The 16,903-nt window shown below is 37.1% G+C and overlaps 2 protein-coding genes across 11 annotated transcripts in view; one reads left to right on the top strand and one right to left on the bottom strand.

Annotated features, from left to right (window-relative positions):
- The window catches only part of ANKIB1 (ankyrin repeat and IBR domain containing 1), a 171,239-nt gene extending 166,163 nt beyond the window's left edge, over nucleotides 1-5,076 (bottom strand). The window contains exon 1 of the mRNA XM_037741345.1: nucleotides 4,645-5,076. The gene's annotated coding sequence lies outside the window, so the exon portion shown is untranslated. The remainder of the gene's footprint in view (nucleotides 1-4,644) is intronic.
- The window catches only part of KRIT1 (KRIT1 ankyrin repeat containing), a 41,224-nt gene continuing 29,374 nt past the window's right edge, over nucleotides 5,054-16,903 (top strand). The window contains exons 1-8 of one of the 10 annotated variants that reach the window (XM_037741304.1): nucleotides 5,209-5,365; nucleotides 5,986-6,262; nucleotides 7,061-7,173; nucleotides 9,347-9,450; nucleotides 10,328-10,487; nucleotides 13,907-13,999; nucleotides 15,132-15,261; nucleotides 16,332-16,575. In XM_037741304.1, coding sequence (XP_037597232.1) covers nucleotides 9,349-9,450; nucleotides 10,328-10,487; nucleotides 13,907-13,999; nucleotides 15,132-15,261; nucleotides 16,332-16,575 — 729 coding nt within the window. In that variant the 5' untranslated portion in view covers nucleotides 5,209-5,365; nucleotides 5,986-6,262; nucleotides 7,061-7,173; nucleotides 9,347-9,348. Of the gene's footprint in view, nucleotides 5,366-5,500; nucleotides 5,738-5,985; nucleotides 6,263-7,028; nucleotides 7,174-9,346; nucleotides 9,451-10,327; nucleotides 10,488-13,906; nucleotides 14,000-15,131; nucleotides 15,262-16,331; nucleotides 16,576-16,903 lie in introns of those variants that run through there. The other 9 variants (XM_037741303.1, XM_037741305.1, XM_037741306.1 and 6 more) reach the window with 9 other exon arrangements.

The following is a 16,903-nucleotide window of genomic DNA, read 5'->3' on the forward strand; positions in this document are numbered from 1 at the left end:
AAGAAAAAAAGAAAAAGAAACAGATTGTAATGAGTATGTATGTATAGAGACAGAGAGAAAGAGGGCAGGCAATAGAGGAAATGAAGCAAAATATTAACAATGGGAGAAATGGGTGAAGGGGATACAAGAGTTCTTTGTACTGTTCTGCCATCTTTTCTTTATATTTTAAATTATTTCAAAATGATTTTTTTCGTCTGAAAATAAAGGTGTGATATAGAACATCTACTGATAGAGCAAATGCTAATCACTTATTGCCTAAGCCCAGGAAATAGAATGAAAACCCTGGCTGAATATGTTGATTTACATACTTTCCTTTACCATACTCTGAACGGATGCATTAACAAGAAGGGCAATGTTTATGCCTATTTGGAGAACTAAGAGCATCTCAATGAACCCTCCCTTCTCTTCGTGGATTTTAAACAGGCATTTTACAGCTCAATGAGGAAAGGAATCTTGGCTTACTCATCTTTGTAGTCCCAGCCCCTAGCCCATTAATAATTTAGTCATTTTTATGTTCTTAAACAGGAATTCTACATCCAATATTGTTTCATTGAGAAAAATATAGTGACTTGAGTAGCAAGGATTTTGCTACACTGAAAGAGAAGGACTATTTATGTTAAGTTAAAATTATATGTCAGACTGAAGATAGAAAAATATCAAGGATTAACTTTCTTAGGAACTCAAGTATTAAATATCTGTTCTAGAGTTTTAAAAGCAGAAGAATGTGTAACCAGTAGTAAAAATCATTATCCTAAGAATAGCAAACTGCTAACAGTTTTGGTTAAAAATAATAATAGAATAAAATGTTTAGGACAAAAAATAAGGCTTTTGAAGAAAAGGGTTGACAGTGGAAAACCATGTTTTAAGAAACGTTGAGTTCCTGAAAAATTATTGGGCTGAACCACATCGAATTGCTGATAAAGCATATATCCTACCAATAATGAGTATGATAATTTTCAAATCTGAAAGCATACATTTTCATTGCAGAAACCAAAACTCTCCAAGGCCTTTAGTTGCCAAAATTAAACTCAAAAATTTTAAAAGATAAAAAGATGTCACATGGCTCAATACACTACCCTTCCTGAAGAATGCACACATTTTTAGTACATTTTAAAAGCTCTTGGTCCCATTGCTGAACTTGAGGGAAAAAAGGGTAAACATGCCTGAAGATCTATGTTACAGTTAACCATAACGAACTTTAGAATTAAGTGTCTTCAAAAGTTTAAACAACGACTGAAAATTACATTTTAACAGGATATAATTATCTGCTTTAGAACACAAAAGATACTAACACCTTACGAAATTAGGATTTTTCTATTCAAAGCAATATTAGAGAATTAAAAACTGTTAATGACTATACGGCAGTTTCTACCCTTTAAGGATTATAAGTCAAATCTTTTTGAGAATATTACAAGGAAAAAAACTCCAGTAATACTATACATCAGGTTCTGTATGGCTTTTTATTATTATTTGTACGTGTGTGCGCGCGCTCTTTAAATGGAGATAAAATACATTTTAGGACTATTCCAAGAATTAAATGAGATAATGTATGTATAACACTTAGCATGGTGACTGGCACAAATTAGGCCCTCAATAAATGGCATCTATCGTGCTTATTCTTATACAGAGGGTATGAAACAACCTTGCAACAGGGTCAAGTGGCTCAAAAGCCTGTAAGAGAAGTCAATAAAGGCAGATGGATAGAAATCACAGTCAAATATCTAGACTGGTAACCTCAATGAGGAAAGGAACCTTGACTAATTTACCTTTGTACATCAAGAACCTAACAAAGTGCTTGGCACACATAGTAGATGCTCAATAAAGGTTTACTGAAATGAAGTACACATGAAAGTATCTAGAAGGCTGGGTGCAGTGGCTCACACCTGTAATCCCAGCACTTTGGGAAGCCAAGGCAGGCGGATCACTTGAGGTCAGGAGTTTGAGACCAGCCTGGCCAACATGGCAAAACCTTGTCTCTACTAAAAATACAAAATTTAGCAGGGTGTGGTGGTGGGTGCCTGTAGTCCCAGCTACTCAGGAGGCTGAGGCAAGAGAATCAATTGAACCCAGGAGGCAGAGGTTGCAGTGGGCTGAGATCACACCACTGCACTGTCTTGGTGACACAGGGAGACTCCGTCTCAAAAAAAAAAAAAGTATCTGGAAAAGAAAGAAAGAGGGAAAGGAAAGAGGCAGTCTGAGTTTGTAAAATAAACTGAGAAATAACTGTCTAAAAAATAAACTGAGAATTAAACAGTCTGAAAAATAAACTGAGAATCCAAAAATTACCATTCCCTCTAAAGAAGTCACTTTGAAAAGTAAATTAAAAACCTAAGTATTTTTAGATCAATGTATAAAAACTCCCCCCAGACTGATCTCTTTAATGACTTAGTCCCCTCCCAAATGTTTTTTGGCAAATGTGTCATATATTTGAAGGAAATATTTTAAAACTTAATCTAAATAAATGTTATGTGTATCTTCAAAGGGGGAAAAATTACCCAAAACATTCAGGAATCTTTTCTAACTTCACTTCAAGGACATTCAAATTAACTTAATTCATAGTTCGTCCATCTACTTATATACGAAAATGAGCTTACACTTTTATCTACAAGCAAGTTGTAAATACACATATTTCACTTTCACAAGTTTGAGTGCATACCCCAGAAAAGAAAGAGTAAAGAAAACTCACTCTTTGAGAAGTGGGCAGTGCCACAGTAGTACAAAAGAATGGCTAACAAAACTTCCCTCCTATGTTTCAGTTGTGTGTATTACTAAGGGTGTGGCTTTTGCTTTCTGTAAAATTGGTCAGTTTCCGAATAAGAGTAGGTTGCTATAGTGGCTCCCTCCTGTGTTTCAGGAGCCACCTACCTGTTAAAGCCCTTGTTCACAGCACAGTCTGCTCAGTTTCAGAATCCTTACATATTGAAAACTCAAAATTCTCAGTGCAGTGGTCAAGGGACCAGTGGAATCGGAAAATATGACCCTCTCTTCCCCATCCTACCCCAAGGAAAAGAGAGAATCAACAAACAATTTTTTCTAAGACTTCTCCAAGGTAGCACCCATCACCTCACTATAGCACCCTACTCTGATTCAGAAACTGACCAATTTTACAGAAAGCAAAAGCCACACCCTTAATAATACACTCAACTCTGTACAGTGCTTGGTTTCTGTGCTAAGTACATTTCCAGAGAGAGAGTTGGAGCTACATCTCCTAAGCCTACTTTAAATTAACATCTGTGAACAGTGAGACGTTACAAGTCAAATCATAGCCCAAAATCAACCGCTGAAAGGAGGTTGGGTGGGGTGGAAATCATTAAATACATCCATCTTTCTTAATGAAATGACAATGCTTTTCCACAACACAAAACACCAAAGCTACCAGTTCAAACTGTACAGTAGTTTGCAGAATACCAATCTGCAGTACACAGTAAAATTATTCTTAAACTATCATTTGCTTCCTATGGTGCTCTGAAAAGTAGCAAATGCATGAAGTCAGATAAGGGCTATTGTTCAATCACTGCCAGCATTAAAATTATTTTTAAATCTAATTTCTGGAAAGTTCTGCAGTAGCAGTTTAAAAAGCGAATCAAATTCTAATGAGAAAAAAGTCTAGTTCAAAATCTGAAAATATACTTTGAAGATATTCACAATTTAAGAAGCAAGAATGTCATAGGCAGCAAGGTGTGTAACATCTGTGAGTAGCTAATACAAAAAAAGATTTCTCTGGAATTAAGAATTGAAAATAATTATCAAATACTATCTAATATGATCTTTTTAAGTCTCTTGTCTCCACTAACAAAGCAAAAGCTTCCAATACAAAGATTTTCACACCTTACACATACCCACATACTTCACAAATTAAGAACTAGATGAAAAATACTAAAATTTAAAGGTATCTAAAATACACTATTTGAAACAGCAGACTCTTTACATTTATCTATCAGACCTAATAGTAAAGATCTTCTGAAATGGATCATCATTTCAAACAAGATTGTTCGATATGCCATTCCGTGTGAATAGAGCTAGGGAGACTAATTCTCAAAACCTCCTCAGGAGATGCTTTATTACAGCTCCAGTTTCAATTTCCTGCGACTCAAATAGCTACGTACAGAAAATAGCTCATACATAAAGAGAAAAATCAGAATACAGGGGAGCGCTCCACTCTTTTGTTTTGGTGGCAGAAGCTGCGAAAATAAAGGTTCACTGGAACCATCTGCACCTATCCCCACCCATCACAGCCCTGCAGAGCACTTTTACCCATCCGTTCCTAGCCCCTCTAGCCTCTCTCTAGCCCCCGAGATCGGCAGAACCCGTGGCTTTCCACGTCTCAAAGGATGGGCGGGGGAGGCTGCGAGGAAGGACACAGATCCTTTGAGGACAGAGGGACAAGAAGATGTATCCAGATGGGGAGGATGGGACGCGTCACGGAGACCCGGAGGCTTCCAAATTCCCTGGGAGAAAGCCCTGTAGGGGAGACAGAGAATGCTGCCTGTTCAGGGGTGAGGACAGAGGGACAATGCTCCGAAACAGGAGACAGGCACACTCCTAGTAGATCCAGGAGGGCGTGAACTAGGTAGCTCTGAACTCGGAGCCCGAAATGGGTAGAGACAGCCTCAAACAGATCGGTACCGCGAAGCTGAGACTTACGGTTACTGCTCCCGCCGAAGGTAAAGGTCGGTGGACCTTGCAGCTTCGCAGTTCCGCCTCCGCCGCCCCTGCCTCTACCGCGGAGCTGATGACCTCAGGTACCCTGCCGCCCCACCCACCCCGACGGGTGCCCGTTCCTCGCCGGCCCGGGTACACCCGACAGGCGAAGGCTGATGTGGCCGACGGTGCGCACTGGCGGCCCGCGAGCAGTACTGCGAGAGCCGGAGGCGCCCGCGGCGAGGCTTAAACAGGGCGGGTGCCCCCCATCCCTCTCCGGCCGCCGCCCCGCCGCCTCACTCTGGGGAGGGGAAGAGGGGGCGGTGGCTCTTGCCTCCGCCTCGCGGTCAAGTCCGGCTCATTCTCCAGCCTTGCACGCGCTCAGCCTTGGCCGCCCTCTTCCCCTCCCCCGGCTCCGGCTCAGCTGCTGGCACCCCCGCCACCACCACCCTAGTCTCCTAAGTCGCCTGCCACGAGCCCCTGAGAGATTGCAGGTCCACCGAAAAGCAGCAGGAACGGCAGCAGCCCGGCCGCCGACCCGGAAGCTCTTCCTCCGCCAACCGCGAGGCTGCAAAGGGTGTGAACCCGGAAGCGATTGCCTAGCCACGGTAGCTGCAGGGTGGAAAGCTAAGGCCGTTGAAGACCTGGGAGCCCATAGTTTCGGGAGAGGGAGAGGGGTGAATGATGCTGAGGTGCGAGGAGAGGGAAGGACAATAAAGAGCAGGTGGGCAAGAGGGTCTCGGACTCCAGAGACCTGAGCTTTTGGGGCCGCGGGTGGGGCACCGGGTGGGGAGCGCGGGGGAACACTGCGGACGACTTAGCACCTGAGGGTTTTTCTGTCACGGGAAGCTGGGCCAGGCTGCTGTGCCTGGGAGAAGGGGAGGAGGAATGAGAAAGCGGTGACGGTCCCTGCCCCCCCTCGCCAGGTGACTGTCCCACTCATTTAGTTGAATGTAGCGGCCGGAGAGGCACTCGCGGCAGTCCGTACGGGTGGGACCTCTTGGTTTCCTTCGGGGAAACAGAAGGAGCAAGTTCGACTCCAGCGAGGAAAAACAGAGGTGGGAGACTGAACCATCTCCACATCTAGTTGCCCCAGGCAAGGAGTTATTTTCCACATTTAGTTACATAGAAACCAAAGCCACTTTTTGGGTGGAAACTCTTTGAACAAAGAGACATTTTCCCCTGGTAGTGGACGTTGATGGGTGGTGGCGCAGGAAAAAACCTCCCAGGAAGAGTGATTACGTATTTTTGTCAATGCAGGGAAAGCGATTCACAGCTTGTTATTCTAACTCACTTCTCCCTCTGACTCACTTCTTGCCTCTACACCTTTTTCCACCTTTTAAGGTTTTTTGCCTTCATCGCTTTTTCTGCATGGTGTTTTTAGAAGACTTCTCCAGAAGTCTTTTATCTCGCTAGTCTAACTCAGGATCTCAGCCTCATTATTTTCTTACTCTTCTGGAGTGCGTATGTGCCTTTACAGTTTCTGTTTGCAAACACTGTCTAGCATACTAAGAGAATATTAGCAAACCTGTTCCCTGGACACTAAATGGCAGTTGTACACCTCACCTCACCAGTCATAGTGACAACCAGAAATGCCCTCCATATTTTCCAGTGATCCCAGGTAGATGCCACCTCCCAATTAAGGACCACTTACACCACTTTCTTTGTAAGGTCTCGTTACTTAGACAGCATATTATCATTTGTGCCTAACATTTTCCAGAATAGAGTGAGCCATATAACAAAATGCCACGTTTCCTGTACTTGTTCAGTTGAACCCTCATCTCAGACTCACTCTAAACATATTGCAAACTCTAGTTATACCTTTCTCATATTTTAGCTCAAACTACTCATTTTCTATTAATTTGTATGTGTTTCTGCCTTAGCAGTTTTACCTTCCTACGTTAGTTGCTTTTGTTATTTTCCTGACTTAAGCCTTTGTTTCCTTCTTTCATGTCTCTGTAATAATGTAGATTTTAAGTAGTCAAGTTGGAATAGTTCTTGAAAATAGTTTTAAGAATATTTTGGGGACATGGTAAAACAGTATTTGGTTTAAAAACAAATACTGTAACAAAAATATTTAAAAAAATGTAACTCATAGTTATGTCATTTTAAAATCATATTTGTTTACCTTTTAAACTTTCAGAGTTCTGTGCCATAGTAAATATTCTAGAGAGGTGATGGGTATTGACAAAGTGCTTTGCTAGTAAATGTTTTCTTAACATGAGTTGACCAAGACAGGAATTGATTTGCTTTAAATTGTGTTTAGAAAACTAAGAATTACTTGATGTATCTTTTAGGTGTGTAATAGAAAAAATGGTTTCTGTAATTGTGCCCATATATCATACAGTGTATTCACAATACAATGTCTTTCTTTTTGGGGCTTGCAGTCTGAAATTCATCTGTCTCATAATTTGTAAAGGTTTATTATCTCGAAGTCATTAATCTGTGGTGAAAAGTAATTGCTAAATAGAAATTCTGAGAAGAAAAAGGCCTCATCCTTTTCACATGATGTAGGAAGGTCTGTTGCATGAGGTGGGTTTTAAGAATGATCTTATGAAAAAATTGAACTGAAAAAAATTTCATAGAGGATATAATGATAAAGAATGATATGTCCTGAAAACTTGTCACTCAATGAAATGTCTCTATCCTAATGTTTTACTGAATTTTTTCTAGTGAAATATCTGCAGGCTTTTTTTGGACCTAAATCAATGATTTTAAATTCTAAAATCAATTAAGTTTTAGAATTTAAAATAAATTTTAAAATTATTAAAATTATTTTATTTAAAATTTTTGTACAATAGTTTTAATGGTTGTTTTAATCTTAGGCTAAAGTTTATGTAGAATGCCAAAAGTTACTGTATTTTAAAAGAATTTCTTCTTAAGGTAATTTTACAATCATAAGGCACTTTTTAATTATTATTTAGGGAAGTGAATTAAAAGTTAGAGTGATATTTTCTTTTTTTAATGAATGAGAAGCTCTTATGTTGCCCAGGTTGGCTGGCCTCGAACGCACAGCCTCGGCTTCTCGAGCGCCAGGACAACTGGCCTGAGCCACCACGGCCCTGACATTTTCAATTACAGTGGAAAAAGCAGGATAAATTACTCTATCTCCTCTCAAATAACATTCAAAACACTTTCTTGAAAATGGTCTCTCTTGAGAGTTGCAGCAGTAGGGAACTCATTAAATATGAACAGATAATTTTAATACCTAATGGTTTTTTAAAAAACTGAAGAAAGTTCATCTCAACATAACCAGGAAAGAAACTCTTTGTTTAATGTTCTTTTAGAAATCTGCTGACAAATAAATGAGGAGAACCTTTAAAAAAAAAAAAAAAAAGATAAAAAATATTCAGTACAGAAAGATGCATTTTAGTGTAGCCATGGAAGAAATTAGTACTCAATGAAGAGAACTATTATACAACCAAGATTGTAGTTGAAATTCAGTCACTTGTTGGAAATTGCGCAATGGAGACTTAAAATTTAGGGAGCAAAAGATATGTGTGTACAAACACACACATACATACACATTGACTATATTTGGAATAAAAAATTTGGATTATTGCTGGGCATGGTGGCTCATGCCTGTAATCCCAGCACTTTGGGAGGTCGAGACCTGTGGCTCACTTGAGATCAGGAGTTTGAGACCAGCCTGGCCAATATGGTAAAACTCTGTCTCTACTAAAAAATGCAAAGATTAGCTGGGCGTGGTGGCACATGCCTGTAATTCCAGCTACACAGGAAGCTGAAACAGAATTGCCTGAACCCGGCAGGCAGACGTTACAGTGAGCCAAGATCGTGCCACTGCACTCCGACCTGGGTGACTGAGTGAGACCCTCTATCAAAAACAAAACAGAAATTTGAATTATCAAGGAAATTGAAAAGGGAAATGGAAAAGATTCTTAAATCACCATCAGAAAGCTTTTATCAACTGACCAATGGTTTTGGTTCTGTGATAAGCACCTCCAAAGAAAATTATATCCTGTAGCTCATCCAAATGTCTAATATCAAAGTTCTCCCTGCTAAAAGATCTGGGTTAAATGTCAGTGGATATAAAACAGCTACCATATCCAGCTTCCAAACTGTTAACAGTATAACTAACATTCACCTTTGTAATTTATGGAAAAAGTGTATATTATTATGAATTACTACTTTGTCATTATTTACAAGATATTTTATAATCATAATCACTTTTTTTGGCCCCAAAGGCAGAAAGGCAGATTATTTTATTTTTTTATTTAAAAAAATTTTTTTTTTTTTTTTTTAAAGATGGGGTTTCACCATGATGGCCAGGCTGGTCTTGAACTTCCGACCTCAGGTGATCCACCCACCTCAGCCTCCCAAAGTGCTAGGATTACAGTCGTGAGCCACCACACCCAGCGAAAGGCAGATTCTTACTATGCAGTTAACACCTATGAAAATGTATATCCCTATTTTAAAAGGAAAAAAAGGAATACAAAGGAAATCTTAAATTATAAGCTAAGGTTTTGAGTAGTTGAACAGTAGAGATACAATCAAAGTCATTTCTGGCTTGCCTTTTAGGCACTATATATTCCAGGATAAAGAACATTTTATTTATTTTTATTTTTTTCAGCATGATTATGTGGAAATAAAAGTTTTCAATTTAAGATGCATTACTTTGTTTTTTATCTTGCCATCAGATGTGTCATCTAATCTTTCAAGGGATTTTTTTATTTTTTTTATAAAGCAATGGGAAATCCAGAAAACATAGAAGATGCATATGTTGCTGTTATTCGTCCAAAGAATACTGCCAGTCTCAATTCTCGGGAATACAGAGCTAAGTCATATGAAGTAAGAACATTTAATAATAATTTATTTCTACCATTGAATGTCATTCTGTATTATCATTCACATGTAAAGCTTTATATCTTGTAAATTCTTATTAACAAGCCAATTATTTTAGGTCCTGCCCATTATTTTGTCTATTTTCTGCTGTGTGCCTTTTGACCATTTGCTGTTTGTTGACATGTAGGTTATGAGATCTTAAAGGTCTTGTTTGAGGTTTTCTTAGAATATATAGTTTTCAATTTTAATACAATTTATGAAATGCCTATCAAAAATTAAAAAACCACTGCAAAAGTCAGCTCACTTAAAATTTCAATCAAACTTAGTTTTTGTTTATTTTCCCAACTATTTTTAACAATTCATTTTAAAATACCTTTTTGCCTTAAATTAAGTTTTAGACAATTAAGTTACTTTTCTGTAGTCTTGAATTTATTAGTAAACATGTAATTAAGACTATATGTACATACATATATATAACTGAATTATCTTTTTTATGCAACAGATTTCAAGCAATATGAAATATTTCTAACTTAATTTATCTAGCATTTTCTTTAAACTGCTTTTTTAAGGTTGTCTGAAACCTGTTAAAGGGCACTATAGGGTTTCTCAGTAGGCTACTGCTTCAGTAGTGCTGTAGCTTACCGTTTCTCACTCATGGCTACACTAGAATCACCTGGGGAACTTTTAAAACTATAAGAACCAGGTTCCAGACATTCCAGTTTAATAGGTGTGGGATGGGGCTGGGCATTGCTATTGTTTTAAAGCTTCCCAAATTATTCTACTATGCAGCTAGAGTTGAGAAAGATTGCTAGCTTATTGTAGTATTCTAGGGCAAGTACCCTGTATTTTAAGCTTTCTCTTAATGTTGTTTTTCTCATCTAAGATTTTGTTGCATGAAGTTCCCATTGAAGGACAGAAAAAAAAGAGAAAGAAAGTTTTATTGGAAATGAAACTGCAAGGTAACAGTGAAATAGCACAAGGCATATTGGATTATGTAGTAGAAACTACCAAACCAATTTCTCCTGCAAACCAAGGTATCAGAGGTAAGAAACTTTTTTAAAAAACACATTGTTTAAAATACTTGTGGAGAAAAATCCTTTAAAAATATACATATATTTAATGTCTTTTTATGTTCCTTTACATTTAATAAACTTGCAAAAAAACTTAAGTATTTTTTAAGGTACATCCAAGCTATTTCAAGATGTAACTTGCACATTTTTTAAAAGTTGAAAAGTATTTAAATCACAATGTTAATAATTTGTTCAATAAAGAGGATGTGAAGGAGTGGTTTGAAAACTAAGATGTATAAATTACTTTTCCTTTTTTTATTATTATTATTCACCTGGGCACAGGTGGGCTGAGGCTGAAAAGGGCGTCAGCCATAAATTACTTTTCCTAGAAGTATAATTCCCTAGGGAAGTGTCTTTGAAGTACTATTTCTTTTTTTTTTTTTTTTTCCCCCATTTATTTATTTTATTGCATTTTAGATTTTGGGAAGTACTATTTCTATTTCTCTACTTCAGGAGAGAGGAAACTATACTCATCTCTCCATAACTAAGTAAAAGTTAATATTCATGGATTAGGGAAAGTCCTGTAAATTACCACGTAGCAGAGGATTTCTTCCCATTTGATCATAGAAAGAGGACCCTTTTCAGAAAGTCAGACTGAATTGTGGGAGTATTAACCCTGAAAGAATGAGGCCCCATTTAAAATATTACCTAATAGATAGACTTTGAAGGTGATTAAAAATTAATGATTATTTTCTCAGGCTGTAGAAACAGATAACCATCAAACATTATAAAAACTACAAACTATATCTAAGATTCAGTTACTATAATAGAAAATAAAGCTAATTCAAACAGCAGTAGAAAACAGTTGTTAGTGAGGTAAAGCATACCTCTGCCTGCTTTTTTGGTTTTTCAAAACTTTCGGTGTTTTTGTTCCTGTTTTTACATTTTTACAGGGATTAGTTGTCTGATTCATCTGCTTCAGTAAAGAGATTGTTTTAGTTGCAGAGATACAGCCAAATCCTGTGGTTTGATTTATTAGTTATTTTGGATATTTGTTTTCTAGAGTTACATAATTGAGCTTTAAGCCTGTGTTTCATAACTTTTGGAGGTACCATTCACCATATTTCAGCTCCCCGATAGGTTACTTCTCCTAATTTAACCTGAAGAGTTTTTGTTGGTTGGGACTGTAAACCTTTAAAAACTCAGGATTATAAGAAGTTCCTGTGGCCAGGTGAGGTGGCTCAAACCTGTAATCCCAGCACTTTGGGAAGCCAAGGCGGGCAGATCAGGTCAGGAATTTGAGACTGGCCTGGCCAGTATGGTGAAACCCCGTCTCTACTAAAAATACAAAAGTTAGCTGGCTATGGTGGTGCACACTCTGTAGTCCCAGCTACTCAGGAGGCTGAGGCAGAAGAATTACTTGAACCCAGGAGGTGGAGGTTGCGGTGAGCAGAGATAAATGCCACTACACTCCAGCCTGGGTGACAGAGTGAGAGACTCCATCTAAAGAAAAAAAAGAAGTTCCTACATGTGATCTTTGATAAACACTCCAAGTCTCATAAAGAGAATCTCTTTCCTCTCATTTACCAGATTCACTTTATAATAAGATGATCAAGAAAGCAATCTTATTACAAAGGTTGGGGGAGCTGTTGTTTTTGCGAATCAAGGCATGTGAGGAATCTCTGGATGCAATAGATTGGTCAGTCTTTTCTACCTCAGTCTTGGACTTCTCTGATGAATTTTCATCTGAATTTGATCTACTGTTGCCAGACTTTTATAGTTATCAGGATCTATCCTGACACTAAATCCCTGAGACAGAAATCTGATTAGCCTAAATCACATATTTGAGCTGACAAATCATTATAAATTATAAACAAGTTGTAATTTGTTATGAATTAACTAAGTTCTGCAGCTAGGTCCATTTACCCAGAAGGGATGTGGAAGAGATGTCACTGTTAACAAAAACTTCTTCTGGCCCAGAGGGCTGGGTAGTTTCCCCTAGGAGGAGCTATTAGTGGACAGTCACTGTGAAACATATTTAGCATAATTTTGCCTTGTATACTCAGACATAAAATGTACTAATATATTTTTAGGGAGCTTTTAATAAAGTAGAAAATTTTAATATATTACTGAGATATACTATATCCTGAATATCTTGTTTTTCAGAATATATGAAATATCTTTGAAGTAATATGATTACTTATATAAATATCAAATGAAAATCACAAATGACTATTAGCAGTAGTTATGTTTAACATTTTTGTACAGTGCTGTATGTCATTTACAAACATTACCACACTTAATTATACATGAAATTCTTAAATTGGTCCTGTTAATAGGTACTGATTTTCATATCCATAAAATGGGAACGTAGGCATAGGCTGTCACCTCCTATAAGCAGTTTCCATTGGTAGAGGAATTAGGACTAGAACCTTCATCTCCTAACTTGTCAGTACTTCCCTGCCCCACTGACGGATCTCACAGTTACATATACAATTTGCAAAATAGGCAATTAAATAATCCTAACAGGATTTGGGGAAACATCAAGGCAGGAAAGATTAAGTAGAAACAAGACTTCAAGCCAGACGAAACAAATAGTGCCTCTGAAGTATATTAGAATGTTGTTCTGTATCTAACACTTAAATTTTGGACAGGTGTTCATTTTGTAAAATAATTGGGGGCTATAATATAGAAGATTTGAATAATCACAAATATTGGCTCTGATATTTTCTGAATAAATGAATCTATTTGAAGTCTTACATCATTCACCTGCCCACAGAAGGCGTCCCTGCCAGCTAGGGATTTCTACCTGGGTTAGGAACAAGGTTCTGTTTCTTAGGGTGAGGAAATTGGAAGCGTTGAAAAATATGACAAAGGTCTAGAGGATGAGAGGTTTTAGAATACAAGACTTGGTTATTATTTATAGCCCCCTCACTGTCAATTCAGGAAAAACAGATTAAGAATGGTAGTTAGAATTCAGAACAATAGTTTGTAGCCCAATCAGAGTTTAATAAAACCTGAAATTGAGGATGGAGGTTAAATATTAAATGAAGAGCTATTAAACATTAAGACTTTGAAACTTACATATGCCAGAATATAATAAAATTCTTACTATCTCTATCCTAGTCAACTGAGGTAGTATATGCCTATTGACCCTACAAGGTACATTGTTGTTCTGCTTTCTCAGTTCTCAACAGAACAGTTTTCCTTGCTATGCTTAGGAAGCTTCTCCTCTAGGGGGTCAAGACTAGGACCCTAAATCCACAAGGATTGTCCACAGAATGATTTTGCATTTATTAGTTTTTATTAGTACATATAATAAAATTGGCTTAGTATATTTCAGTTCCTCTTAATGCTGCCTTTTAAAATATCTGCTTGCTAATTCTCGTGGTATTTTATAAGATTTTAAAGTGTATTATTTTTGTGTTTGCTAACTTTTTAAAAATGATTAGGAAAACGAGTTGTACTAATGAAAAAATTTCCTCTTGATGGAGAGAAGATGGGCAGAGAAGCATCATTATTTATTGTTCCATCAGTTGTCAAAGGTAAAGTCTATGTGTCTTATAAATCTTTATGTACTTTAGATGCTAAGTAAAAGTCTATTGAGAAACTTAGGAATTTGTATTCAGAGTTACTACTATAATATTATAAAATATATATTTTAAAATTCATAGAAGAAGGGAAATGTGTTACTTAAAGATATTTTAACTTCAAAATAACATACAGGTTGACTGAACAGTAATGTTTTTGTTTTAGTTTTTAAAAGTAGGATGATTAAGTGAGGAGGGAAGGTATAATTGAAATTAAAAGTGCTCAGGTTGCAATAAAGGATTTTTCTAAAGATATGTCATAGATAAAATAGAAATTGATCCTTAAGTATTCTGGAAAATTAACAGAGTATGATCAGAACCTATACTGTATTTGGGACAAGAGCCAATAATATTTCTAAACTAATCTGCCTAAAAGTATTGGTAATATTTTTAAAAAGGAAATCTAATGTGAAAATGTAATATTTTATTCCTTTGACACCCTGGCATAATAAATACATTGAGTTTCAGTATAGACCTTGCAAGTCCTATAATTTTGTGACCTTGGGCAAATCTCCTCTTTTATCTTTAGCTCTTTATTTGTAAAATCGGGACTGTATTGCTACCTGCTCCCACTTGTTTCATGGTGCTGGAAAAATTCAATGAGGTATTGGATATTAAATCACCTTTGAAACTATAGGGTACTGGCATCACGTAAGATAGTAGTAATAATACTGATGATATACTGTATTAATCACCCACCATAGACATCCCATTAGCCTGCTGCTAAAGGGTACTCACATATATTTTATTAGCCATCTCTAGCATTCCAGATATATGTTTCCAGGCATACTTAGGTTAAAAAGTTCAATATCTTAAGTAGCGTTGGAAATCTTAATGAATTTTACAACATTGTTGAGGAAGAGAAAGAGGAAACAGTGTCTGCAGTCCTCCAAAATTCTAAATGTGGCATTTACCTGAGTTGACAAGGTCACAGAGCTAGTCATCACTTGAATCCAGGCCTTCTAATTCCAAATCTAGAATAATTTATACTTAACAAGTTTTAATTTTTTAACATATATTTGTAGATGAAAACATGCAGGTGTAAGCCTTTTATATGATAGCATAATTCTTCATTTTTCTTTTTCAGATAATACTAAATATACATATACCCCAGGATGCCCAATTTTTTACTGCTTACAAGATATTATGAGAGTCTGTAGTGAATCCAGTACTCACTTTGCTACACTTACAGCAAGGATGTTACTAGCCTTGGATAAGTAAGAAATGCCATTAAAAGTATCTTTTAATTAATCAAATACATGTTTATAGTAAAAATTAGTTCTGATAGATACAGACACTTTGAAGAAAATAATGAAAATAATTTATGTATTAAGAAATGGTAAGTTTTCAATTATAAAAATGAAAAAACCCAAGATAAGGTTGCCCTGGCCTGAATAGAGCATGTTAATTTTATTTTTCAGAAATGGCAAACACTGCCCTGACTTAAGCATTAAGATTCCCCTGTTATGAAACTATACATTTAACATTGAGTTAATCTCATCAGTGAATAAGTCATTCTCCCTCCTATGTCTTTGTCTTTCTGTAAGAACAGGGCTAATCTCACCTACATATCAGTAGTTTGAATTTTTTTTTTTGGAGACGGAGTTTCGCTCTTGTTACCCAGGCTGGAGTGCAATGGCGCGATCTCGGCTCACCACAACCTCCGCCTCCTGGGTTCAGGCAGTTCTCCTGCCTCAGCCTCCTGAGTAGCTGGGACTACAGGCACGCGCCACCATGCCCAGCTAATTTTTTGTAGTTTTAATAGAGATGGAGTTTCACCATATTGACCAGGATGGTCTCGATCTCTTGACCTCGTGATCCACCCGCCTCGGCCTCCCAAAGTGCTGGGATTACAGGCTTGAGCCACCGCGCCCGGCAGTAGTTTGAATTTTAAAAGTACTTTTATGTTTTTTTGAAAGGAGTTCCTATTACTATTATGGCATATACATTTTTTAAAAATATTTGCTATGTCCATTAACAAAACTTTTATTAATAATGAAGTATTTGTACACTGACTTGATCTTTACAAATCATATGAACATATTAGCACGTGTACCCCTAAAGTATGTAGAGTACTATGCTTGTTTTTTTATTGTTAAAAAAAAATCAATTTGCAATATAAATAAAAAAATTTTTAAATAATGAAGTACTTAACTAACATGAAATTAAAATTATAAAAATCTGAAGGTGATATTTACAAGTATTATATATCAGAGTTAGATAGTAACCTACCTTTTTCATCTTCACTTTCAAACGGTACTTCTACCTCTTTTTTTAATTTTGCCAGGTGGTTAGATGAACGTCACGCACAATCTCACTTTATTCCAGCTTTATTCCGACCTTCTCCTCTTGAGCGGATAAAAACTAATGTCATAAATCCTGCATATGCTACTGAATCAGGTCAGACAGAAAACTCACTACATATGGGCTATAGTGCACTAGAAATAAAGAGTAAAATGTTAGCCCTAGAGAAAGCAGATACCTGTATTTACAACCCTTTGTTTGGATCAGATCTTCAATATACAAATCGGGTAAGAGTTGAATGAATTTTCGCTCTGATTTAAAAGATACTTTGTCTCAAGTGTAATTTTTTTTCTGAGATACATACATCTTACTAATTATAAACGTGTAGGCCTGGTGCAATGGCTCACACCTGTAATTCCAGCACTTTGGGAGGCCAACGAGGGTGGATTGTCCGAGGTCAGGAGTTTGAGACCAGCCTGGCCAATATGGTGAAACCCCGCCTCTACGAAAAATAAAAAAATTAGCTGGATGTGGTGACATACCACTGTAGTCTCAGCTACTCCAGAGGCTGAAGCAGGAAAATCGCTTGAACCTGGGAGGCAGAGGTTGCAGTGA

Source organism: Cebus imitator, unplaced genomic scaffold (genome assembly GCF_001604975.1).
Source record: "Cebus imitator isolate Cc_AM_T3 unplaced genomic scaffold, Cebus_imitator-1.0 Scaffold98, whole genome shotgun sequence".
In the NCBI taxonomy this organism is placed as follows: domain Eukaryota; kingdom Metazoa; phylum Chordata; class Mammalia; order Primates; family Cebidae; genus Cebus; species Cebus imitator.